This window comes from Raphanus sativus, chromosome 6, assembly GCF_000801105.2.
Source record: "Raphanus sativus cultivar WK10039 chromosome 6, ASM80110v3, whole genome shotgun sequence".
Taxonomy (NCBI): Eukaryota; Viridiplantae; Streptophyta; class Magnoliopsida; order Brassicales; family Brassicaceae; genus Raphanus; species Raphanus sativus.
The window spans coordinates 6538391-6562859 of NC_079516.1; the positions used below are offsets into that span (position 1 = coordinate 6538391).

Consider the following 24469-nt stretch of genomic DNA (forward strand, 5'->3'; position numbering starts at 1 on the left):
TACACTTACAGAAACGCATCTACTTAAGGTAATTTAAATTGACTGGGATTGTCGTTTATGAATTTAGGATTTCATTTTTGGGGTTGTTTCTTAAAAAACACAGTTCAACAACTTAAAATTTATACGAAGAAAGTACGCACATAATTTAATTATAATATAATATTTTAATAAAAAAATATGGATTAATAAATTAGCTAATTTGTTCTTACTAAATAATTATAAACCATATTTACAAAATGTATTTTAATCCCATCTTAACTTGTAGTATTTACTACTAGATTGAAATACCGTTTTATAATCTTATCATTTCTGTAATATATTTTTTTCCTAAATTGAGATTCTCACAAGTCACCAATTTATGTTAAAAACTTTTATTGGTTTGATATTTCCTCAAATACATATCAAAACGACACAAGACAAAACTATATAAACTATATAAGTTTCAAAAAAAAAAGACAAAACTATATAGTTCCCCCTTTTCAAAAAAAAAAAACTATATAGTTCCCCACCCAAAAAAAAAGACAAATGATTTTTTTTGGGCAACAGACAAATGATAATGATTAAAAAAAATACATAAAAGTAAAACAAGTATATATGTATATTGCTTAGAAAAGAATTAACAAAGTGTAAAGAAAATAGAAAGACGTGGCAAAAAGCAACTAATATCAACCAATCCACATCTACCTTCTTGCATCAGATCAAAACCCCAAATTTATAAACACACCCCGCAGATTCTGCCATGTGGCTTCTCTCTCCTCTACAGCTCACTTCCCTTCCCTCTCTCTAAAAAAACCAGACCTTCAATGTCATTGCTGTGATTCTCATAAAGAGTCCAGTGTCCGAATCCTTCTTCCTCTTGTCTTTTTGATTTATTTTCTTTTAAATAAAAGTTTAGATTTTTTTTTTTTGGGCTGTAACCGGAGAAGAAGGAGATTATGGGAGGTTGTACCTCCAAGCCTTCCACCTCCGTGAAACCCAATCCTTACGCACCCAAAGACACCCTCCCCCAAAATGACGAATCTACCCCTGCCCGCACCTCGGCCGCCGTAAAGGCCTCTCCTTTCTTCCCCTTCTACACTCCAAGCCCCGCCAAGCACCGCCGCAACAAGAGCCACCGCGACGAAGGCGGAGAAGAGAGCAAGAGCGTCACCAGCACTCCGCTCCGCCAGCTCGCGCGTGCTTTCCACCCTCCTTCTCCGGCGAAACACATACGGGATGCTCTGCGAAGGAGGAAGGAGAAGAAGGAGGCTGCTCTACCGGCGGTGAGGCAGCAAGAGGAGGAGGAGAGAGAGGAGGTGGGGCTGGACAAGAGGTTCGGATTCGCCAAGGATTTTAAGAGTAGGATGGAGTTGGGTGAAGAGATTGGGAGAGGGCATTTTGGGTATACTTGCTCTGCTAAGTTCAAGAGAGGAGAGTTTAAGGATCATGAGGTTGCTGTTAAAGTCATCCCTAAATCTAAGGTCAATGTTACTAATCTTAAAGCTTATGATTCCAATTGGCTTTTAAGTTTTCATGCTGTAGTCTTTGATGCTTGGTGATATAGTAAGAGAGAAATGCTTCATTGTATAAGTTGGTCTCCTTGTTTGTTGTTAGAATGTTACTCTGTTTGAAGCTAATAATAGCTTATGGCTGCAAGCAGAAGAGATTCAGAAGAAGCCATTGATAGGTTCTCTTGATGTTTTATTTCTTCTCTCTATTACCTTACTCTCCTCTTGCTTGAGCCATTTCGTTGGATAAATAAATGCGTTTGGACTTTTATGCTTAGAAATTAATGTAAAACGAATACAATTTTTAATATTTCATCTATGTTTGTCAAAGGCCAAGATTTTCAATGGCAACAGTCAACAGATGTAACTTTTTTGGGTGAAAAGTTCTACATGTTTTGAAATTGGTCAATAACTAGAAGCAATATACATTTTTTGCGCCTGCTTATGTCATTAGGGAAACGTGGTCCTGATGCAATCAAATTATTTGAGTGTTAGCTTTAGTTCATATTATTAGACTGTTGCTCATTAGTATTTTTTGGTTTGGCAGATGACAACTGCAATATCTATAGAGGATGTGAGGAGAGAAGTAAAAATCCTACGGGCCTTGTCTGGACATAACAATCTGGTGCAATTCTATGATGCTTTCGAGGACAATGCCAACGTCTACATTGTTATGGAGTAAGAAATCACACTACTTACAATGTTTGAATCAACTAGATAATATCAACGCATATCAAGATTCTTGTTTTCTCGAGTGCAAATATGTTTAGCTGTGAATAAAACATTTGCTTTTTTTTCCTTCTAAATGTCAGGTTATGTGGAGGTGGTGAACTCCTTGACAGAATACTAGCAAGGTCTGCTACTAAACAAATAGAATCATTGCTATTAAATTGAGATGTTCCATTATTGCCCTGACTAACTATTTCTATATTCTATTTTTTAGGGGAGGAAAATACTCTGAAGATGATGCAAAAGCAGTGCTTATACAGATCCTTAACGTCGTAGCTTTCTGTCATCTCCAAGGAGTTGTCCATCGAGATCTAAAACCAGAGGTCAACCTCATTCCTAGTAATTTGAACTTCTCCCAATTTAATACCAATCTTTAAATCTGAAAATACTTTTTTTCATGTACCAGAACTTCTTGTACACTTCCATGGAGGAGAACTCTCAGTTAAAAGTCATAGACTTCGGTTTATCAGACTTTGTCAGACCAGACGAACGACTAAACGATATAGTTGGCAGTGCGTATTACGTAGCACCTGAAGTTCTACACAGATCTTACACCACTGAAGCAGATGTATGGAGCATAGGAGTAATAGCTTACATTCTCCTATGTGGTAGCCGTCCCTTTTGGGCAAGAACCGAATCAGGAATCTTCAGAGCAGTTCTTAAAGCTGATCCTAGTTTTGATGAACCTCCTTGGCCTTCATTGTCCTCGGAAGCAAAAGATTTTGTTAAGCGGCTCTTGTATAAAGATCCTCGGAAAAGAATGACTGCCTCTCAAGCTTTAAGTCAGTCAGCGACTCTATAATAATCTTTCTTTGGTTTATTGTCATGAATACTAATACTTCTTTTTTAACAGTGCATCCTTGGATCTCTGGTTGTAAGAAGATGAATATCCCTTTTGATATTCTCATCTTCAGGCAGATCAAAGCTTACTTGAAATCTTCTTCTTTGCGTAAAGCTGCTTTGATGGTAACATTTTTTCTTGCAACCTTTTAGGATTGTAATTGTTTGCTCCACATTGTTAGTATTGATCTTTACTCTTATACTCTCTCTCTCTCCCCAGGCTCTGTCCAAGACGCTAATTACAGATGAGCTTCTTTATCTGAAAGCACAGTTTGCAATCTTAGCACCCAACAAAAATGGCCTCATCACTTTGGATAACATCAGAACGGTAATATGCACCTAACTTCTGTCTATGGTTAGAGAGAACAAAGAGCTCAAAAGCTAAGCTTAGATTTTGTTTGTTGGACAGGCACTCGCTACAAATGCAACAGAAGCGATGAAGGAGTCACGCATCCCAGACTTTCTTGCATTGGTATTGATTGTCCCCTGTCTTTGTTCTCTGTCTTTTTGCTTTGTAAATGGTTAACAAAAATATTTGGTGTTGGGGAACTTTGGAACAGTTAAATGGACTACAATACAGAGGAATGGATTTTGAAGAGTTTTGTGCAGCTTCCATTAGTGTTCATCAGCATGAGTCTCTTGATTGTTGGGAGCAGAGCGTTCGCCATGCTTATGAGCTTTTTGATATGAATGGAAACCGAGTTATTGTCATTGAAGAACTTGCTTCTGTAAGTTCACTTAAAGACATATATTATTTTCACATTCTTTTGTACTAATTAAAAAGGGATCATCACAAATGTATTTATTTGTAGGAGCTCGGCGTTGGATCATCAATCCCAGTCCACACCATTCTACATGATTGGATAAGGCACAGTGATGGGAAGCTGAGCTTCTTAGGTTTTGTCAAATTGTTGCGCGGTGTATCTACTCGTCAGCCTTTAGCGAAGACACGGTGAAAGAAGGTAACTTGGTGTTATAGCAGAGGTGAAAGAGGATGATGAACATACCACACACAGCTCATGGATGTCAAGAACAATTTTATATTGTCAAAAAAAAAAGAAATCTAAATTTCCTATAAAGGAAAAAAAAGTATCAAAATATTAGACAATGCCTGAAAAGTTGTAATGAGATGACGTTAAACTGAACACTTTCTTCTCTAATGTTTTTTGATCTAAACACTTCTTACATGATTAAGAATCTCATCACATTACCAAGAACCTAGTCAGGAACAGCAACAGCCACATGTCTCTGATGCAAACCATCTGCCAGTGTTTGCCTTAAGCTCTCTGCCCATAATAGCACAACAGTCTCTCACTCTCCAAAACTCTAGCAGCTTCATCTGGATCCATCTATATCTCTGGCTCCGGTTCTCTACTTCGATTAAGCAACACACAACAAGTCACAATGGTGTGAGGAGCACCGACATTCAAATTCTGAAGAATCTTCCATCGAGCCTTGGGCAACCCAATGGCTTCCACCAGTATTGGAGGAAAAGGGTGCCATGAGGAAAGAGAGAAAAGGGTCTCCAACAAAGTATGGTCTCACATGGGTCTACAGTTTTGGAGATGAAGCCGGTCCAAGAGCATAGCCATGAAAGCTTCTTCCATCTTTGACTCTCTTAGGAGAAGAAGAAACTTGCAAGTACTGAAGAAAGAAGAGAGAGAGAGACGGAAGCATATGCAGACATGATCCAACAAGCACAACCATAATAACTATTTGTCTAAAGACAAACCAGTAGTAACCAAAATCTTTGAATCTCCGAACAACAACATTAAGTCTAACGAAACCAAATCCATCTAACAAAATTCTCTTTTTTCCACTACAAGTTTAGCATTGATTGATTGTGTGGGATCATGATCACTTGAGTCTCTTCTCTTCTCTTCAAGTCTCGGCAGGATAGGTGTTGGAGTCGTGGTGGTTAGCATATCCTCCGTTGCTGTAACCTTGCCCTCGTGAGTATCCTCCATTCCATTGCTGCCCTGAGTCTCCTCTCCACTGCCACACAACACATTAAAGATTATTGGAGAGAGATCTATTGGATTTATCAAACATGTGTGAGTGAGACATGAAACATGTGTGACCAAAACAAGTTGGGCTTGGAGGTCATGTATTAGATATTCCCACTTGTATAGTCAAAAAAAAAAGAAAACGAGGCAAGGTGATAGATAGATTCACCAACTATTGCCTATTATTGTCAACTATTAACTTTAGCTTATATATATACGTTTCTAGTAACACAACATGGATTAGAAAAAAACCTATTACCAAAGTTTGACCTAATTAAAAATAATTACTAAAAATAGACTGCAGATAGCATGCACAACCAACTCCAAAGTAAAAAACCTTTTACCTGCTTGTTTGGGGTTCTACCCCAAGAGAGTCTGACAGTGTTCTTGCCAATCACTGTCCCATTCAAACTCTGGATTGCATCATCAGCACTCTTCCTGTCAAAACCAAAAGGCAACAAGTAGCTTTGAGATCACACATATATAATCAGCACATTGCTTAAAGTCTTATTTGATTTGACAAGACCGTACCTGTTAGCAAATTGGACAAATCCACATCCTTTGCCTACTGGGATCTTCACTGAAACAACCTCACCAAACTCTATAAAAGGTTGTCTGAGGTCTTCATCAGTAACGTCAGGGTCAAGACCGCCAACAAATATCTACAGTAAGAAATAAGAGAAAAAATGAGCAATACAGAGCTTAAATAATGAAAGCAAGGGAAAAGACTAATGGAAACTCACTGTTGAGTTGTTTGAGTCACCATTAGCCATAGAATCATTTGCTCCATGTCCACCAGCCAGTATCACAGCTATACCAATCAAAAACATAAAACTTTTTATAGTTCAAAACCTCTGTCTAGTGGATAGATCAAGACCAAGAAGATATGTTACCTTGTGAAGAATGTTGTTGATGATTAGCAACAGCTCTTTTAGGAGTCGCAACACCAACTCTCATCTCCCTGTTGGAACACAAAGCTCCGTTCATCTCAGTCAAAGCACTTGACCTCTCACTTTCATCGCCAAACCTGACAAAACCGTAGCCTTTGGACCGGCCGGTGTTGGAATCGATCACAACTTTGGCGCTTTTCACAGATGGATATCTCTCGGCAAACAACTCTTGCAACATAGCATCAGTCACGTCCGGAGACAAGTCTCCAACGAATATCGACAGCTCCGGACCGTTCTCAACTGCTCTCTTCTCACCGGTACTGAAAGATGCCCAGTTTAGACGGAAGGGCTGCTCAGAGTTGGGCATTATTGAACCACTGAAGTTCTGAAGAACCTCTTCAGCTGCAGCACGTGTAAGAAACTCAACAAAACCGTACCCTTCTGACTGACATGTTAGCTTGTTACGAATCACTTTCACAGAAGAAACCTGCACATCATTTAAAATAAAAATAAAATAAAAAACTAAAAATGAAAATGAAAATCTTACCCAATTAGTCTTTTTTTTCCTTCCTGATAAAATTCATTTCCAAAGTGAAATACAAGTTTTAAATAATACTGGCGCATAACGAGAAATCCTAAACAGCTACACATAAGCATAAAACAAATCAACAGACTTTACATGCATTTGGTTCTTCATTAATCAAATCTTACCCAATTAGTCTCTTTACATGCTTTTATTTTCAAGAAAAGTTTTTTATCTAAACGTGGCAATGTACAACAGTACTTTCTGCCCTAACGAAAATCTGAAGATGTGTTCTGTCCTTTTCAGGACAATGCTGTCTTCCATTACCCTATTTGTCTCTAGGGCAAAATTCAATAATCATTGGATAAATCCAAAAAACGAGAACTTAGCCACAAAAAAAAAACACACTCACACACAAACAAGAAACTCAAGAACATGTCCAATATAATTTTTCACCAAAAATTCCACGTAACAATCAAATCAGTGAACAGATTCATAAAAAAAAACTCTTATACCTCGCCGGTGTGAGAAAAGCAAGTATGGAGATAAGTCTCGTCCATCCAATGAAGAAGATCACCGATCCAGAGAGTCTTCACGTCTTCACCAGATCCACCACGCTCATGCGGCGGCTTGTGTTGGTGTTGGTGCTGCTGATACGGTGCGTATTGGAAGTGAGGATGGTGGTGATAAGGACCTTGATTGTAAGGAACGTATTGGTGAGGATACATCATCATCTGTTGCTGCTGCATCATCATCATGTTCATAGCCGCCGCACCTGGATACTGCATAGCCGCCGCCGTCGTCATCCAATGCTGCTGTTGCTGATGCTGCCACTGCTGAGGCGGCGGAGGGGTTGGTTGCTGAATCGGAGGGGTGGCTCCGGGAGTTGATAACGACGAATCTGAGCCGTTGGTTGTTTGCATCTTAGACTATTGTTTATATAATAAAAATAAGATCCGATCTGATATCTCCGGGAAGGGAAACAGAGAGCTCGTTGAGCTCTGGTAATGGCGTAGAGAGAGAGAGAGAGTTTGGTGTTAAAAAGGGAGGCGGGGGGAGAGAGAGATTGTGGATTTGGGGGGTTTAAAGGCTGAATCTATGGGTCTTTGAGAAGTGGCCGAGACGTGGGGCCCAGTTTCTTACAGAAGCCGTGTCCCGTGTGTGTGTTTTTGGTGATGGACGGCTTCGATTCCACCGCAGTTACACCACTTGCATTTAACCTAGGGTTTATAAATTAACTGAATTAATTAAACTCACGAGGAATGATTGGGTAAAAGTAAAACTCCATTATCTACGGATTAACCGCTTTTTTTACTGTAAAGAAAGGGATCTAAAAAGTAAAAAGTTATTTCTTTTTGTTGGTTTTTTTTGACAACGATTTCTTTTGTTGGTTAAAACCTAAATTAGTAATTTTAATATAATTTTTAATAAGTAACTAAATTTTTAGTCACTAAAAGAAGACTCAGATTTAGATTTCCAAATCCATTAAAATATGGAAACCAATAACCCCCTCTCAACAAATCAAGAGTTAACATATAAAAAAATCTTTTTTTTTGTTGGAATCCTAATCTGGTACTTTCTTTTATTCTCTTTCCACTTTTCATGGTTATTTTAAATAATTAATGATTAGATACTCTTAAATATGAGTTTATATATTTTCATGATTGGGTTGCCTTAACGGCATTAATTTTATATCTTGCGAGAGCATCATTTTTTGACAAAAATATATTTTTCTTAAACATAAAAAAGCTGAAACAGAGGACATAATGTATAGTTTTTTTTCTCACAATAATATATAGCAAAATTTGCATTTATTGATAATATGAGGAGAATGATAGAAAAATTGAAACACCTAGTCTTCGAGCACGAAGCGTTTCACTATCTTGACGCTTTTCTCCAAAACGTTCTTGTCCCAAACCTCTCTTGACTGTGCCCTGAATGATGCCGTAGCGTCCAACCTGTGAATCTCCCAACCACTGCTTCTCAGCTTCATGATTCTATCTATCTGCTTCTTTGAAAGCCTCCAGGTGTTTTCTTTGATCTCCTGTACTGCTTCTTCGTACGCCTTCTTTCTTGTTGTGTCCCACTCACACGCCTTGTCGTGCTTCTCCGGCGGGTAGACTTCGAAGTACCGGTCGAACTCCGGTACTCCTATAGACTTGTGAATCCCGGTTCGGGTTGTGGACCGGGAGTCTTTAGAGTTGTAGAAATTGGCGAGTTCCTCGAACATCCCTGACTCCATCATTTGGTCGACACGTTTTGAGAGGTAGTGGTACAGAACTGAGACCGAGACATCCACCCAGAGGAAGCAGCAATTGTACCTTTTGATCAAAGCAAGAAATAAGCAATAATGTTTTATATAGGATTATAGATGATGTACGAATGAAGTTAAATACATGTGGAATAAACCAAAACTTGAAAAATAAAACAGTTTTTATGTTCTATAAGATTTTATTATAAAATGCCAACGTCCAAAACATTACATGCAAAAATACTTTTCTTTTTAACTTTTTGGGGGCTTTGATTTAGAATACCAAATTGCTTTGTTTTTGGATCCAATCTCTTGTATCCACAACTACATAAACAAGACATGCAAACAGAAGGTTCTCCTTCCATTGGTGTTTGACATTCCATGTTCAAATATAAACAATGGTCTATAATACGTTTCAAGATTTTGAGTTCATTTTGAACATTTTTGGAGAAACTACTATATGTAAAAATGGACGTCAAGACACATACTATATATCATACCTCAACTTGGAAGGTATCAACGGTTTATAGAACGGATTTGTTTCAGGGTCAAAATGTTCAGCAAGGAGGGCATGTATGTAGGAGTTAGATCCACCTGCTATTATAGGGAGCTTCCCACGAGAGATCATCTCAGAGATGGACCCTGACGCCAATGATCGGAACTCCGAGGCAGTTAGTTCGGGGCCATCCGCAGGAAGCTCACCGAGTAGATGGTGAGGGACTCCACATTGCTCAGCGATAGTGATTTGGTTCGTCGTGATCTCCAACCCCTTGTAGAATTGCATTTTGTCAGAGTTGATGATCTCGGCGGAGAAACGGGTTGCAAGATCGACTGAGAGGCGTGACTTTCCTGTCCCGGTGGATCCCATGATGACAACCACTTTCTCCTTGCGCGATTGGTCAATGCAAACGGTCATGGGAGCTACTGACAGTGGTCGCACTCGAGGTCGCCTAGGAGTGGTCGGGACGAGGGAACGAGAGACGAAGGAAGAGGTAAGTGCTTGCATGTCTACCCGGAAGGAGACAAATGTTGTTTATGTCTTCTTCTATAACCTCTATCTAAGATCTGCTCATGAGTCTTGTAGTGGTATGCTTTTTATACACTGATAACAAAAACAAAAAGGATCTTTTAAAAGTTGTTTATAAGGTTAGAAATCCATTATATATTAACTGAGAAGCAGTACAATATAATGTGAGTACTATGTAATTTGTCATCATTTGAAATCCATTATATATTAACCATAACATTAATTAATAATCTAAAATTTGTTTATTCTTTCTTTAAATAAAATTTACACAATTATCTAATATGATTAGAATATATATGATAATTAATTATTTTAATAATAAAGATTTGATAGCAATTTATGTATCATCTATTATTTTTATATTATTAAAATAAATTAAATAATCACATTAGCCATATGATAACAATTTATATTTTTGTGTATCTTGAATTTATATTATTTTGTACATTTTACTATTCTGTATATAAAGATATCCAACTTTTTCAAACGATTTATTGATGGCTAAAAATAGTATAAACATATACGAAAATCCAGAAAAGATTGCCAACTCGTTAGTACTGAAAAGGATAAAAGTAAAATTTACAGATATCAGATATCCCTATATTTATACAATTAAAACAGAATCTATATTAATAGAATTCTATCTTTAGGATTTTGAGTTATTTACAATGCTATACATCATTATATAATTTTTCTCTAATCGTACGCATCATTTATTCCCATGACCTATTTCAACATTAATGCATCAAATGTGTTGCAACAGAAAAAAATACTATCTATGAAAATATAATTACAAAGTATTCAGTTTACAATTTATTATGAATATCGAAGAGCTTTAACATGATAAATGACTTCACATGTGTGCAAGAATTTACCATATACAAAATATAAATTTTATCTCTCTTTTGAATTGCAACTCCCACGAAAATTCGGTTTCGATGTTGGTACCAATTTGAGAACAATATATCTTCCTATAACATAGCTAAAATAACATCTATCTTGAATGGTTTATGAGCTTACCATATACATGATAAATAATATATTATATGAGCTAAATGTAACACGACTATTTTGTGCAAGGCTAATTAATATATATATATATATATATATATATATATATATATATATATATATACATATATATATATATTTATTTATTTATTTATTTATTTATTTATTTATATATCGTGTAGAAGGTAAATATATTATTTTATGGCAAAATAAAGAACATCATTCATAGTTTTTGAGTTATCCTCATAAGAGATTTCACTACAAAAAAAGTCTACATTGATAGCATATTGTTATAGCACGTTTTACTGAACTGCTATCGTAGATGATTTAAAAAAAATTGTATTATATAATAGCGTTACATAAATGCTATGATATCGAAAAATGCTATGATAGTGAAAATGTGTCTCCTCCTCTATCTTCTCCTACCGGTTTCTTCTCTACGAGTATAAACATCTTTAGAAAGAAAATAACAAGTTTATTTATTTTGGTTTCATTGTTTTTCTCGTAGTAAAGATCTGATACGGAACTGTTTAGTACAGAATTGCTAACATGGGTTTTAATTCACTGTTACAAAAGTCTTCATACTATGTTCTAGATTTTCCTTTCTTCTTCACCTCGACAACATCTCTGTAAACTCACCTCTGTAAATCTGTCCAGAGACAACACTGAGTCAAAGTCCGAGACTGAGAGATTACCCTTCCGGTCTAAAAGCAGATTCCCCGGTTTAACATCACCGTCTACAACGCCTAGGCTTCCAACAGAACATGCGGAGATCAGCTGCTGGTTTTAGACCCTGAAGCGTGAAGACATTGAGTTTCAGAGACTGGAGAGAAGCAACACGAGCACTGATCTTATCAAAGGCGTCGACTTTACATCTAGGCTTTTCACCAGAATCATCTCCGTTTCTTCTTGTGTAAACCCAATACCTCGAAAAATCAAAAACAGAGACTCTGCATTTCTGCAACAGAAGAATGAGACTTATAAGACGCATACCAGATGTTTGTGAAAATAGTACTTTAGAGAGAAGTAAAAAAATCCACCTACTCATTTGAGTTTTGCCATCAATCGTAGAAGTAGGGCAGTTGCATCGGTGAATTATAGAGAGAGCCATAATTACTTTTGAACCAAAATTGTAAAGGAGCCAAAACCCAAATAAAATCAGTCAAAATTGGAACAAAAAAAATGTAACCCCTAAAACTACAATCCGTAAATTATATAACCTCCAAACTATAACCCCTAAACTACAAAGGTGTGTGAGTAGTGTTTAGAGTTTAGATTAAAGATAAAAATATGAGGTTTTTGAAGGGTTTAAGCATAAGATTTGAAAATGTATAAAAAATAATTTGATGTACTTCAAACCCTAAACCCTAAAACTTAACCCCAAACTTTATATTATGACTACAAATTCTAAACTCAAAAACTTAACCCCAAACCTTATATCACATTTAAAATCCTAAACTATAAACACAATTCCTAATTTCTTTTTTTAGTCTCAATCTTAAGCTGAGATTAAAATTTTAATATTTTAGAAAAATTAATTTCAAATATTAAATATAAACCTCAAACTAAATATATATATATATATATATATACATATCAAATTTCTTATAAAAATTTGAAATCTAATCATTTTAATGTTATATCATTATTTTATAAATTTAAATTAATAACTATTGTTATATAAACAAAATTAGTCAAAAAAATAATTACAGTTACTAAAATAAAATAATAACTACTAAAATTTTAAAAACCAAAATTTTCATATAACAACAAAATCAAAATATAACCATTAAACTTGTAATTATTCAACATGTCTAAGTTCTTATTCAGAATCTCCAAATTGCAAATTTTATTATTTTTCTATAGATTATACACTTTAATAATAAAATTGGACAACAAAATAAATTATAAAGAAAGTAAAAAGGTGGACTGCTGTTGGTTAATGCAAGAAAGGTGCGGATCACTCCTTTTCTAATGTTAACCGTTGATGGAGCTTTGATCCAATGGATAGAATGCTTTCAATATTTTATTTTATTTTTGCTTTAGGTCCTTTGTCTTTGTTTCTCTCATCTCTCTCAGATCTTCATCTCTTCTTTTCCTCTACGAAACTCACCACCACAAAGTCTTTCTTCTCCACATCAATCTGCAAATAAAAAGGAGATCCAAATACACATCACTCTTATACGCTCCTCCTCTCCTATCTGAATGGCTCCTTCTCCTCCCTGAACCCTTTTCCGTGAAGCTTCCTCCGTGCTCCTCCGACCGCCTTCTCCGTGAAGCCTCGTCCTCCGTTTTGGTGGCGAAGATGAAGGCGTGAAAGGAGACGACGTCATGAAGAAGGGAGATGCGACGGAGGTGGTACGGAGATGACAGAGGAAGAAGACGATGTGGTGGAGATGGGGTAGTGACGAACCAGAAACGGAGGCAGAGGTAGATGCGGTTCAGAAAAAGGTGAATTGAGGCTGAGGCATGAAACACAAGGAGGCGCGGAGACGCGGAAGCAGATGAGATGAGGTGGTGGGCGGCGGTTTAGGTTTAGGTTTAGGTTAATTAGGTTTTGGTTTAATGTGTTTTAGTTAGTGTATGGTTTAATTTGTTCTGGTTTACTTAATTTTGGTTTAGTTTTGTTAAACTGATTTTATTGTAAACTGATTTTAATTAATAATAAAATTTCATTTTAATTATATTTAATTTTGATTTAATTATTAATTATTTAATTTGTAATTAATTAATTTTAATTAAATAATCAAATTATTTTTTAATTATTTTATTTCTAATTATAGCATTATATCAATGTCATTATAAATACATCGTAGCACGAATAAGATGATATAGTTAAGTTAGTAATATCATTCATGTATTGCTATCGTATCGTCACATTTTATAGCGTCAAAAAAGTGTTATCATAGAGTAGGTACCTATGATGGCTGCCGATGACATAGCAGATCATAAAATGCTATGAAAGGTCTACTATAGCGTTTATCATGAGCTAAGAATGTTAATATTTGTTGTAGTGTTTTTGGTTAATTCGCCGTTTTCAAACTTGGGAAACAATCATAATCTCCAATTAGTCTCCTATTTACTGTTTGTAAATTAAATTATATCTACAAAAATATGTATTTAAACTTTTTTAGTTACAGAATATCTTTAAATCTTACATACAAATATTCATAGAAATTTTAGTTATTTTGAGCTTTTAGTTAATTCATAATCATGTTTTTTATTAATCTGGAAAACATTCAAAATCATTTAAAGCTCAATCAGAAAATAGAAAATTTTAGCGTTTTATTCCTTAATTTATCTCACCGAATTTTGCTCCTCCATTATTATATGATCCACAAAATATTGAAAAATAGCAACACTAGCTATATTTTTTTTTTACAGAATACCTAGCTAGTGTAACCTAAATGATTACGAATATGATGCAGGGTTATCTGGTGATGGCATTTGGGCTCTCCAGCAACCAAATGACCCGCTCCGTCGCGGGCTCAGTTTCATTCGAGTATTATACTCTTTACACCAAAACATATTTTCTTTTTGTTATTATAAATAGAGCTATGTCCAACGCTTTCTAAAACCATAGATAGAGTTATGACATATAATAAAAATATATATCAAAACATAAAAATTTTAAGTACTTAAATGTCTAATGTGAATGATAAAGTTAAATTTTAATTCCAAAATAAGTCAAAAGTGAAACATAAAACTGTAATAGATTGTGGATAACAGAAGAAAAAAATATCAAATCACATCAAATAGTTTTGTTAATAGATTCATAATCATATGATCTTTTTATTTTTGATAAGCTAAAGATCTATGTTTTTAATTAGAATACAAAACAGATTCTAATAATGTAACTCAAAAGATCTAAGAAAAAATAAGTAAACTTTACGTATTAGTTCTACCACTGGTTCAACCAGTAGCCGCATTTAACGGTTGTTGTGGGTTTTATCAAGTTTTTAAATAATATTTTTTTCTAAAAACCAAACCGGATTATATACTGGATCACTGAATTTACTAGTTCGACCACATATCCTGGTTTCAAAACACTGGGTAAAAGTCATACACATTTGAGAACAATGACCTTATTGCCAGGTGAAACTATGGAAATCATCTTAGCAGAATGTAATAAGGGGAACAATATGATATAATAAGGGGAACAATATGTATTTTATGTCCATTTATATACTCTTATATGATATAATAAGGGGAACAATATGATTTTTTTTTGCTAACTCATAATATGACTTTTTGTTCTAACTATTTTAAATTTGGTGTAGTTAACATATAAAATGGTAATAAGATTCACGCAAAAATATCAATTCTGCGCTTTGAAATCGCGGATCCATTCCTATGTAATACCCTTAAGTTTAGAATATAAAAATCATTATCCTTAAATTTTATATATAAAATAAAATTGTATGAGTACTTCTTGTGTAAACATTATATTATAGACAATCTATATATTTTGGTATTGTAACTCGTATGCGAGATATGTAGTAGAAAATAATGAAACACAATTGCCTGTGAAAAAAGAATAATTTAGCCTGAAAGATATTATTTTTAAAATATGTTTTTTTGACCCCAAAAATCAGTTATGTTTTTTTCATCCATTCATATTAAATAACACAAAAGGATATGCATGATCTAATTGTGTTTGTATATAAAAGATGTCTTGTCACTTTTTTTTTAACTTGTCTACAATACGCATTGATCCATTTAAGTAACAACATTACAACAAGAAAAAGTAAACCTCGTTTTTTCTGATAAATCATGGGCCCCATACATTTGCTTCACTCGTATGTGGTCAAGCCTGGGCCTGGTGGTGATGGTGAAGAGGCCTTGAGTGGGTTGAGATGGTCCAATGATGATCAGATTCTTGATGATAAATGGTTTCAAGAAAGCAAGAAGAAAGATACCAAGGGAGATAGTGCTCATCTTGAAGGGATTAACTGGAAGGTGATTGTGGTTAAGTCACACATGATTAATGCCTTTTGCTTGTCTGGTGGGAATATTGTTTACTACTATGGTTTGCTTGCTTATTTTAAATCAGATGCTGAAGTTGCTACTATCATGGCGCCTGAGGTACAACAACAGTCTCATCCTCTTGAACAGTTAAGTGAATGATATCATTCTTTTTCTGATTTGCTCTACTACGCTGTGTTGTTTATCTTGATTAGTTTGGTCATGCGGTGGCAAGACATACAATCGAGGGTATAACAAAGGGCTTAGGATTTGTAATCATTCAACTGGTTCTCTATCATTTTTCCATGCCTGATTTTGTGAACAAAATGTCTCCATATTTCATGCCTCTTCCTCATTCCAGAAAGTACGTGTTTTCTTACTGTTTATCTCTTTTACATCCTCTGCTTTTGCTTTTGAGAAAGTAAAAACAAGTTCTGATGCAGTCAATTTCGTGTGCTTTTTTTTTCCATCGCAGGATGGAGATTGAGGCCGATTACATCGGTTTGTTGTTGCTTGCATCTGTGGGATATGACCCACAGATGGCTCCCAAAGTGTTTGAGAAGTTGGTGAAGCTAGAGCCATCTAAACATATGATACTCAATGACTATTTAACGACACATCCTTCGGGAGAGAAGAGAGCACGGCTTCTGTCTCAAGCCAATGTGATGGAAGAAGCACTAAGGATCTATAGAGAAGTCCAATATTGGTCGTTACATTGAAGCATTTCTTGCACAAACTTTGTACAAACTTTATGAGAACTAAGGTGAGTAATGTTTTTGATGTTACTGGATGAGAATTAGAAGTATTTGATAGCATATTGGCTTGTATCAGTGGAAGAAGAAGCGTATTAAGAGGTTGAAGAAGAAGAGACGAAGGATGAGACATCGATCTAAGTAGTTTTTTCTTTCTCCTTTTTTTAAGGCCAACATTTTTGAGAGTTTTGTTGGTTTTCTATTTGAATTTGAATGCTTTTGTTGGACCAAATAGATGCGCTATGTTTTCTATCAGAATTACCTTATTACATGAATGGATCCAGCCGGGTTCTCGATTTATCTTTCTTTATTTTCTACATTCTGCTTATAATTGATGTTCAGTGATGATCTTATAGAATATTGATATTGACTGAGCAAGACTGGTTTTATATCCTTATGTGAGGTTATCAACGCGTCAGAACCTTTTGATTTTATGAACATGAAAATGAACCAGTTAGATTTTTTTTTGTCATGTGGATTTAAATTATAGAAACGGGAAGAAATATATTTGTTATATGTATTGATTGAAAAAATTGTGTTGATTATATTTTCGATTCTCATGTGGGATTTTATTTTTGTTTTCAGAAGACCATTTACTCTTAGATAGTGTTTTAACATTTCTACTAGATTTTGACCCGCCCTTAAAACGGGCGGGTATATTTTTTGTTGAAAAAATTCTTTTATGTAATAAAATAATAATTTTTGATAAATTGTATATTTCAATATTTTATTAAATTTATTTTAAATTAACTTATATGACTTATTTTTGCTATTTTAAATATGACTAAAATTTTGAAGACTAAAAATAATTTTAACCTGTAATATGATTTTATTTATTTAACCCGAAGTTAAAATTATTTCACACTTATTTTTTTAATTTAAATAAAATATTTTATATCGTCAACATTCTCTGTATTGAAAAAATTCATTTGTGAGTTTCAAAAAAAATTCTATAATTTTATTAAATTTAGTTTATGTTATTTAGTTTTTATTTTAAATGAAACTATTTTTAAGGAGTTGAGATAATTCACACATGTATTATTATTTTGTTGATTTAATCATTTCTTATTTCAATTTGAATTTATTTTGAGTTTTCATTTAATAAATCCTTCCAAATCATTAATAGCATGAAAGATTCCTTTGAAAGATACAGTGCAAATACTTAGGAAAATAAATTGTATATTTTTACTTTTTATTAAATTTATCTTAAATTTACTTATTTGGTTTATCTTTTTATTTTAAATATGACTAAATTTTGAAGACTCTAAATAATTCTAATTCGTAGTATGATTTTATTTATTTAACCCGAGGTTATACTTATTTTACACTGATTTTTTAATAATGGTATTGTAAAATATTTTAGTAGAGATAAATGTTTGAACATATGCATATTTAAAATCAATTCTTGAAATAAATCAACTTTAAACTATTATTTTGATTTAAAATATGTATATAAAATTTAAATTTTATTTTATGATTATTTTAGACAAAAAATGTTTTTAGGTAATTAGATTAGTCAATTTTGTATATTTGAAAACTGATATAAGTAGATAGTTTTTATAATGTAATGGATTGTCAATTTTTATTAACAACATAAGCCATTACTTTTTTCTCTTTGACATACTTTTATCGATGTTTAAAAATTTTATTTTTTTGCATTAGTTTTCTTTGAATTATTAGTAATTTTATGATCCACAACCATAGGAGAATCCTCGCTCCCCTTCCGTCTTATTATCTCTCAGCCTAATATATGAAATAAAAAAAATTATAAGATCAGCAAATATCAAAATCATTAAAAAATTTATAATTATATTTTAGTCTCAACGACTGGCCAACAAATCAGAAAAGGCGTCATAGATCCAATACACAAAAGAACATTACATCCTCTGCCAATGAGCTCAGTAAACATCATAACCTTTAGATTATCAACATTTATCATAAAAATCTGTAAGCACCTCCTACTTTAACCACACAAAAGAAAACAAAAATCTTACACAATTCAGTTGAGAAAACGTAAACCTAAAACGATCAAAATTCCTAATCCACAGTCAGCAAACCAAGTCCAATTAAGTAGAGAGAAATAATTTATGACTTTTTTTTCAAAAATAAAAAATAATTTATGACCTTAGGAAGCTCCTAAAGAGCATTCACCATGAGGTTGGTCACGCAGAATGGACATACACAACTCGGAAATTTTGAAGACTCTATTAAATGATCAGTCATGTGTTGCAAAAAAAATAGAATAAATCATTAATCATGTATAGAGAATTTAGAGATAGAAGAACAAAGCATACAAAGTTTTGGTTTACCTCATCGATCATGGGAAGAAAATCGCCAGTTGGTTGATTAAAAATAGATGGTCTATCCTAAAACACAAAAAAAAAATGATTTAAACAAAAGAAAAATAGAATAATAATATGTTATTGTATCTATAGAAACCTTTTGTTGGATCTTTAATATCCATCACATGGCTTCCAGCATAATACAGTTCTGCTTGCTTGACAAAACTATAAACCTGCAAAATATTTTGCATATTAATCAACTAAAGTTCGCAAAAAGAAATAATCATTCAAAATAGTAGATGAAAATATTAAAAAATGCACCTTATCTATGCATTTACCAGTAACTAACACTTGGCAGTTTTTTCACCGCTCTTCTCATCTGTGAAGCACATAACATTAGTTATAGAAGAGAAAACAATAAAGGATGGAAGTTGGATCATAAAGAACCTTGCTGAACTCTGTCTGGATCAGAGACGATTGGAAAAAGAGTACCGCCATAATCAAGACATAACGATTTGTTTTCCTCTTGAAGCTTCTATGATTTTTTCGAACGTGTCAAGTTCGATGGATGTCGTTTCTGGTTCTGGAAATGAGAGACGATGGTTCTATATATATGAGTTGGTTTGTTATGTTTCCCTTCTTCCACGCCAGTATTTAAGATATTCTATAGAATATAGCTGTTACCAATCCCACATATATCGTTTGATTTGAGAAGTTGCAGATATATAATATAGGAACAAAAGATATTGTACATATTCTCTCGTTTCTATATTTTCAAAATTTGAGTAAATAGTGCTATATTCTCGTGGCTTCAATATATGATCCGACTTATTTTGTTTTTTTTTTAAAAGCTAAATACTTAACTAAAAATTAAAAATATAGCTTAAAATAATTTTAGTGGCAAATGGTGGTAAATACTTTAAAACTTGAAGGGTACCTCAAAAAAGAGCCTTCTGTTTTAATAGTATTGATATGTTCTTGTAACATTTCTATACACCCTTTCTGTATCTCTATCATTCTGCTCTGTGATGTTATGATGGCAATGTTAATCGATGTTTTATATAGAGGAACTATGTTAGTGATTACGATAAGTACAAAGGATTTGTGAAATTTTGTTGGAGAAACGATAATTTTCATTGGTTTTACACTGCCTGTTTTGATGATCGAACCATTTTAAGTTGAATATGTAAAAGAATTAGCCACGGTGAAGGACGAATCTTTCACACCGCTTCTCTTTTTCTTTCTTTTTGTAGGGCTTTAAATTTATTAATTTATGTGCTGGGCCTCATTTATTCTGATACCAATTGTACTAAGTCCATTTTTGGGCTTATTAATGAAAGTCGACAAAATAACAAGTTACCAGAAGCTCCACTTGTGGTTGCCACTCCTCAGAAAGTCAGCTCCATTAGCCTCTCTGAACAGGGATGTGATAAACACAATACTGTATATCTGAAAGTACTTTGCATGTTGGTTTTGTAATCAAAATTGCTTTGTCTAGCAATTTGATGGATTTATTTCTTGTTTATGTGTGAAGTTTTGTGCTGAATGACAATTTGCTCTTGCTCAAAGATGTCTCTGCTTGGTTTGTATGTGGTTTTGAATCAAATTTGTGATACACTTGGTTTCATAACTCTTCATGAGTTAATACATCAAGTAATAGTGATTTATTTTTTTCGTGTGAAGTTTTGTGTTGAATGATAATTTGGTTTGCTCAGATATGTGTGCTTGGTATGTATGTTGGTTTTTGAATCAAATTTGTGTATCACTTGGTTTCATAACCTCTTCATGCGCTAATACATTAGTAATAGTGTGATTTTCCCTTTGGAAATAATATTTTTTCAACATAGAGAGAGAGCCTGCAACGAGCCTTCACATTTCTAATAGAAGATGTGGTCACTGGTTAGTTCGTTAACGAGCATGCACCATCTGCAATTCCTCTGTTGACAATGGCCGAGCGTTAGAGGCTGTAGCTGTAACCAAACACAACGAGAGAAGAAAAAAAAAACTTCACTTCAGCGTTTAATCCTTATACCAAGCATAAGTAAACATTACCTAAAAACAAGATAGTTACAGAAACTTTTTACAAAAATTTTTTTTTTTGCAAACATAGCATAGATTAGCATACAAAAAAAACTTTTTACAAACATAGCATAGATTAGCATCCAAGCAACATCCAACTAGCCACAAAATACAGTACCTGGTCTTGGCTCCATATAGAAAGCTAAAAGAGACTTTTAAGGCGTAAATAAACAGTAATCGTCCGGCCCATGAAAGCCCCATTAGTTTAAGGTCCAGCCCGTATTAGATTCCTTAACGCAGATACCGATTCCATTGTCAAGGACGCCGAAGAAAATCAATCTTCCCTCTCTCCGCCGTAAAACCGCCGAATCGTTTGCGATCGCAGAACGATTGCGATTGAATTTGAAGAAAGCAAAATCAAAAAATGTCTGGGTCGCTGCTCCAAGGGATCCCAGAAGCAGTGGCTCTCCGATGCCTCGCACACGTGCCCTTACACCACCACCCAAACCTAGAGCTCGTCTCCCGCTCCTGGCGCTCAGCGATACGCAGCCGCGAGCTCTTCCGCGTCCGCAACGAACTCAAATCATCAGAATCTCTCCTCTGCGTCTGCTCCTTCGATCCGGAGAACACGTGGCAAGTCTACAGTCCAAACTGCGATCGCTGGCTCACTCTCTCTCTCCTCCCTTCCCCGATCCGCCACCTCGCTCACTTCGGCGCCGTCGCAACCTCCGGAAAACTCTTTGTCCTCGGCGGAGGCAGCGACGCCGTGGATCCGTTGACCGGCGATCACGACGGCACATTCGCGACGGACGAGGTCTGGTGCTACGACTTCGTCGAGAGGAGATGGAGTCAGCGAGCGTCGATGATTGTACCTCGGTCTATGTTCGCTTGCTGCGTTCTTGATGGGAAGATCGTCGTCGCTGGAGGATTCACGACTTGCAGGAGATCGGTTTCTGGCGCGGAGATGTATGATCTTGAGAGTGATGTGTGGAGTTCGTTACCAGATCTCAACAGGACTCATAACTCGCCGTGTTCGGGGTTGGTGATCAGAGGGAGAGTTTACGTTTTGCATAAAGGTTTATCGACGGTGCAGGTTCTTGAAGGGGTTAAGGTGGGATGGGAGGTGAAGGAGTATGGTTGGCCTCAGGGTCCGATGGCTGTTGTTGAGGATGTGGTTTATGTGTTGAGTCATGGAGTGGTTTATAAGCAAGAAGAAGAGGGTGAGGAGACGACGTGGAAGGTGGTTGCGTCTGCGTCGGAGTTTAAGTCGAGGATTGGGATGGCGATGGGGAGTTTGAGTGATGAGGTTTTGTTAGTTGGTGGTGTGATTGGACCTGATAGGGGTTGGGATATCAAGCCGTTGTCGGATGTTGATGTTTTGACGGTTGGGAGTGATCGTCCGACGTGGAGGAAGGTGGCTCCGATGACGAAGTGTTGTGGGACTGTGCTTGGTTGTACGCAGTTGAGAATCTGATGGGGGAGTGTGATCTGTTTTTTCTTTGCTTTGTATGTCTTTTTTTTTGTTCTTAATGTTTGTTATTATTGTTACATAAATTCTCTCTACGTAGGTAAGTTTTATGAAGATACCATCAAATGAACATGCCTAGTTAAGACCATGCTGCTATCGTCATTGTATTGTCATCACAGTTTAATGAGGGCAGAGACAAGTATGATGCTCATGCTTGCTGATAAACAAGGGAAACCGCATCCAAGTGGTTTAACCTTAACCAGAACGACTGAGACAGAACTCACACTGAGAGACATAGCGAATGATGCAAAAGGGTAGCAGCAGCTAGATCCATCAGATGAAAAGGCTGTGCCAATGGGGGCATAAGGGCACATAAGAGGTGTATATTGCAAAACATCGACTTTTAGATGGAATCTGGGATGGTTCCAGTTTTTAGAGAGGGACATATTTCCACAAGAGATGGAAAAAAAATCTATAATAAAGACCATACAAGAGTAGTTTCATTTACAAAGTGACATCCACATTGTTTTATACAACAGAGAACAACACAAGAAACCAGAGTTTCTGTTTTCTTTATATTTGTCAAAGAGAAATAAGAAGCAGAGTCCAATGTCGAAATGGACTCGACCAATACAAAATTGAACGACAAAAAATCTATAACCGCCAACTCTAATCAGTAAAGTAATGATGAAGCTGAGCTAAAAAAAGGGTTTGGTTGGAGAAGTGGAAACATGTTCCGTATCTGTCATGCTTGCCAAAGCCTATTCATCATCCTCTGAATCTGCCAATAACGAGAACAAATGAAAAAAATTGTAATTTTAAAAACTCTTAATGGATCCTCTCCCACTACGCAGCCAATATAACATATAAAAATGAAGAACATAAGTTAAATGAATATTGTCCATAAAACTATATGATAGACCAAGATTATTATGAAAGATATAAACAGTTTTAATTCAAACCGAGTTGCAACAAAAAAAAATATATGTAAGAAGTCTTACCGGATCTAATGTCTTCTCCAACTTTTCCTCTGTTTTTAAGTAGTCTTACAATCATGGCACAAATGAGGTACCACCAATATATGTGGAAAACAAGAAGCATCAGCAACATTGTGTTGAAGGAATAGTACATGATGGTGTCTTCAGCTAATGTCATATCCAAATGATCCAAGAGTTCAATGCTTTAAACAATTAAAGGTGTGAATGTCAGATAAAGAATTGACATTAAAGTTAAGTAATAAAGTGTGGGTGGATGGATACCTGGTGGCCCTGATGATCCAAAATGGAAAGTATGTCAACCGTAGCAATAGCCAAGAGAGAGCAAATAGTGCAAAACACAAACTTGCTCCAAACTCATTTTCCGAGTACTTGAAGATTTTAGCAGACTCCATAAACACGTCACTTGCATCATGAAGTGCGAGTATAATTGCCCCAACTCGGAAAAAACTGCAGAAGTAATCAAGAATCTTGTTTAGTAAGCATCATATTGGTTGGTTTCTTGTTCTGTAATTCATTAATCTTTTAGTGAAAAGGTCGAACCTTGTCATACATAACTTACCAAATGTTAGTTCTTTTATTATGAATAGGACTTGTCGCTTAGCAAATCAATTCAAAGTCTATAGACGTAGTTGAGGTCCTAGTATATATAAATATATGACCTGGTTAAGTAGGAGTAGGAAATGAGGATGATTGTGATAACATGGTGAGACATCATCACAGCAAAATCTTTTCTTCTGGTCTCCCATGCAAGCAAGGCAGCAACACCATAGACATAGAAACCACACTGGCACATATAGTACAGTTTTATTGGAAGTCTACAACAACAACAAAAAAAAACGAATTAAGTGAAGTTAATTCATTTTCCATCATATCAATACTCTTTTTATTTGACTCACTTCAACTCTTGATTAGGCCAAGCGTGAAAGTAGAGTTTGATATCGTAGGCCCATGGCTCATGGTAAAGTACTTTGAGAACGAATACGTCACAGGCACCGTAATACAAGAACTTCCACAGAGACTCCTTGCATTTGACGATCTTTGCTCGAGTAGTTGGATCATTCACTTTAATTGGCGCAGAAGAAGTGGTGCTCAATAGCCATACAGCTATCCTCTGGGGAAAAAAAATTCAAAAAAGACAAGATTTAATTCATACGAATCAACCAAGATTAATACAAGATTAATACAAGATTCAAGAATTTGTAGCAAGGGAAAAATCAAAAC

General features: G+C 35.1%; 6 protein-coding genes and 1 long non-coding RNA gene across 7 annotated transcripts; 3 read left to right on the forward strand and 4 right to left on the reverse strand.

Moving 5' to 3' along the window:
• The first annotated feature begins 720 nt into the window (after positions 1-720).
• LOC108812125 (CDPK-related kinase 2) lies at positions 721-4232 on the forward strand. Its single transcript, XM_018584294.2, has 10 exons — positions 721-1460; positions 2035-2165; positions 2300-2341; positions 2431-2539; positions 2623-2998; positions 3070-3182; positions 3277-3384; positions 3466-3528; positions 3617-3784; positions 3869-4232. The coding sequence occupies exons 1-10, from the start codon at positions 936-938 to the stop codon at positions 4010-4012; spliced, it is 1779 nt and encodes a 592-aa protein (XP_018439796.1). The 5' UTR covers positions 721-935; the 3' UTR covers positions 4013-4232.
• A 510-nt stretch (positions 4233-4742) lies between these two features.
• On the reverse strand, positions 4743-7557 carry LOC108812126 (polyadenylate-binding protein RBP47B). The gene is made up of 6 exons (XM_018584295.2): positions 6991-7557; positions 5956-6439; positions 5806-5873; positions 5594-5724; positions 5407-5500; positions 4743-5051 (listed from the first exon to the last, which is right to left on the reverse strand). Exons 1-6 carry the CDS (start codon positions 7396-7398, stop codon positions 4938-4940), a joined length of 1299 nt encoding a protein of 432 aa, XP_018439797.2. The 5' UTR covers positions 7399-7557; the 3' UTR covers positions 4743-4937.
• A 770-nt stretch (positions 7558-8327) lies between these two features.
• LOC108810869 (adenylate isopentenyltransferase 8, chloroplastic-like) lies at positions 8328-9732 on the reverse strand. Its single transcript, XM_018582944.1, has 2 exons — positions 9227-9732; positions 8328-8796 (listed from the first exon to the last, which is right to left on the reverse strand). The coding sequence occupies exons 1-2, from the start codon at positions 9730-9732 to the stop codon at positions 8328-8330; spliced, it is 975 nt and encodes a 324-aa protein (XP_018438446.1).
• A 5805-nt stretch (positions 9733-15537) lies between these two features.
• Positions 15538-16448, forward strand: LOC108807704 (mitochondrial metalloendopeptidase OMA1-like). The gene is made up of 3 exons (XM_018579956.1): positions 15538-15849; positions 15945-16093; positions 16205-16448. Exons 1-3 carry the CDS (start codon positions 15538-15540, stop codon positions 16446-16448), a joined length of 705 nt encoding a protein of 234 aa, XP_018435458.1.
• Positions 16449-18096: 1648 nt separating this feature from the next.
• LOC130496315 (uncharacterized) lies at positions 18097-19575 on the reverse strand. The gene is made up of 5 exons (XR_008935426.1): positions 19211-19575; positions 19085-19142; positions 18921-18996; positions 18791-18847; positions 18097-18685 (listed from the first exon to the last, which is right to left on the reverse strand). It is a non-coding gene; the product is annotated as an uncharacterized LOC130496315 (long non-coding RNA).
• A 1510-nt stretch (positions 19576-21085) lies between these two features.
• LOC108806265 (F-box/kelch-repeat protein SKIP30) lies at positions 21086-22398 on the forward strand. The gene has a single exon (XM_018578334.2). The coding sequence runs from the start codon at positions 21207-21209 to the stop codon at positions 22254-22256; it is 1050 nt and encodes a 349-aa protein (XP_018433836.2). The 5' UTR covers positions 21086-21206; the 3' UTR covers positions 22257-22398.
• Positions 22399-22718: 320 nt separating this feature from the next.
• Positions 22719-24359, reverse strand: LOC108806267 (ceramide synthase LOH2; the record flags this gene model as incomplete). The annotated part of the gene is given in 5 exon segments (XM_056989332.1): positions 22719-23031; positions 23252-23430; positions 23510-23695; positions 23908-24063; positions 24145-24359. Coding segments are annotated over 5 exon segments (756 nt in total), but the record flags the coding sequence as incomplete, so codon positions are not given.
• Positions 24360-24469: the final 110 nt, after the last annotated feature.

Excerpts from the sequence above, each read along its gene's own strand:
- LOC108812125 (XM_018584294.2), top strand. The coding sequence starts at position 936 with ATGGGAGGTTGTACCTCCAAGCCTTCCACCTCCGTGAAACCCAATCCT. Across the intron at positions 2,540-2,622 it reads ATCGAGATCTAAAACCAGAG|AACTTCTTGTACACTTCCAT; the intron begins GTCAACCTCATT and ends TTCATGTACCAG. Across the intron at positions 3,529-3,616 it reads TCCCAGACTTTCTTGCATTG|TTAAATGGACTACAATACAG; the intron begins GTATTGATTGTC and ends ACTTTGGAACAG.
- LOC108812126 (XM_018584295.2), bottom strand. The coding sequence starts at position 7,398 with ATGCAAACAACCAACGGCTCAGATTCGTCGTTATCAACTCCCGGAGCC. Across the intron at positions 6,440-6,990 it reads GCTTTTCTCACACCGGCGAG|GTTTCTTCTGTGAAAGTGAT; the intron begins GTATAAGAGTTT and ends AATGATGTGCAG. Across the intron at positions 5,501-5,593 it reads TTTGTCCAATTTGCTAACAG|GAAGAGTGCTGATGATGCAA; the intron begins GTACGGTCTTGT and ends TGGTTTTGACAG.
- LOC108810869 (XM_018582944.1), bottom strand. The coding sequence starts at position 9,732 with ATGCAAGCACTTACCTCTTCCTTCGTCTCTCGTTCCCTCGTCCCGACC. Across the intron at positions 8,797-9,226 it reads TTGATACCTTCCAAGTTGAG|GTACAATTGCTGCTTCCTCT; the intron begins GTATGATATATA and ends TTTGATCAAAAG.
- LOC108807704 (XM_018579956.1), top strand. The coding sequence starts at position 15,538 with ATGGGCCCCATACATTTGCTTCACTCGTATGTGGTCAAGCCTGGGCCT. Across the intron at positions 15,850-15,944 it reads CTACTATCATGGCGCCTGAG|TTTGGTCATGCGGTGGCAAG; the intron begins GTACAACAACAG and ends TATCTTGATTAG. Across the intron at positions 16,094-16,204 it reads CCTCTTCCTCATTCCAGAAA|GATGGAGATTGAGGCCGATT; the intron begins GTACGTGTTTTC and ends TTTCCATCGCAG.
- LOC108806265 (XM_018578334.2), top strand. The coding sequence starts at position 21,207 with ATGTCTGGGTCGCTGCTCCAAGGGATCCCAGAAGCAGTGGCTCTCCGA.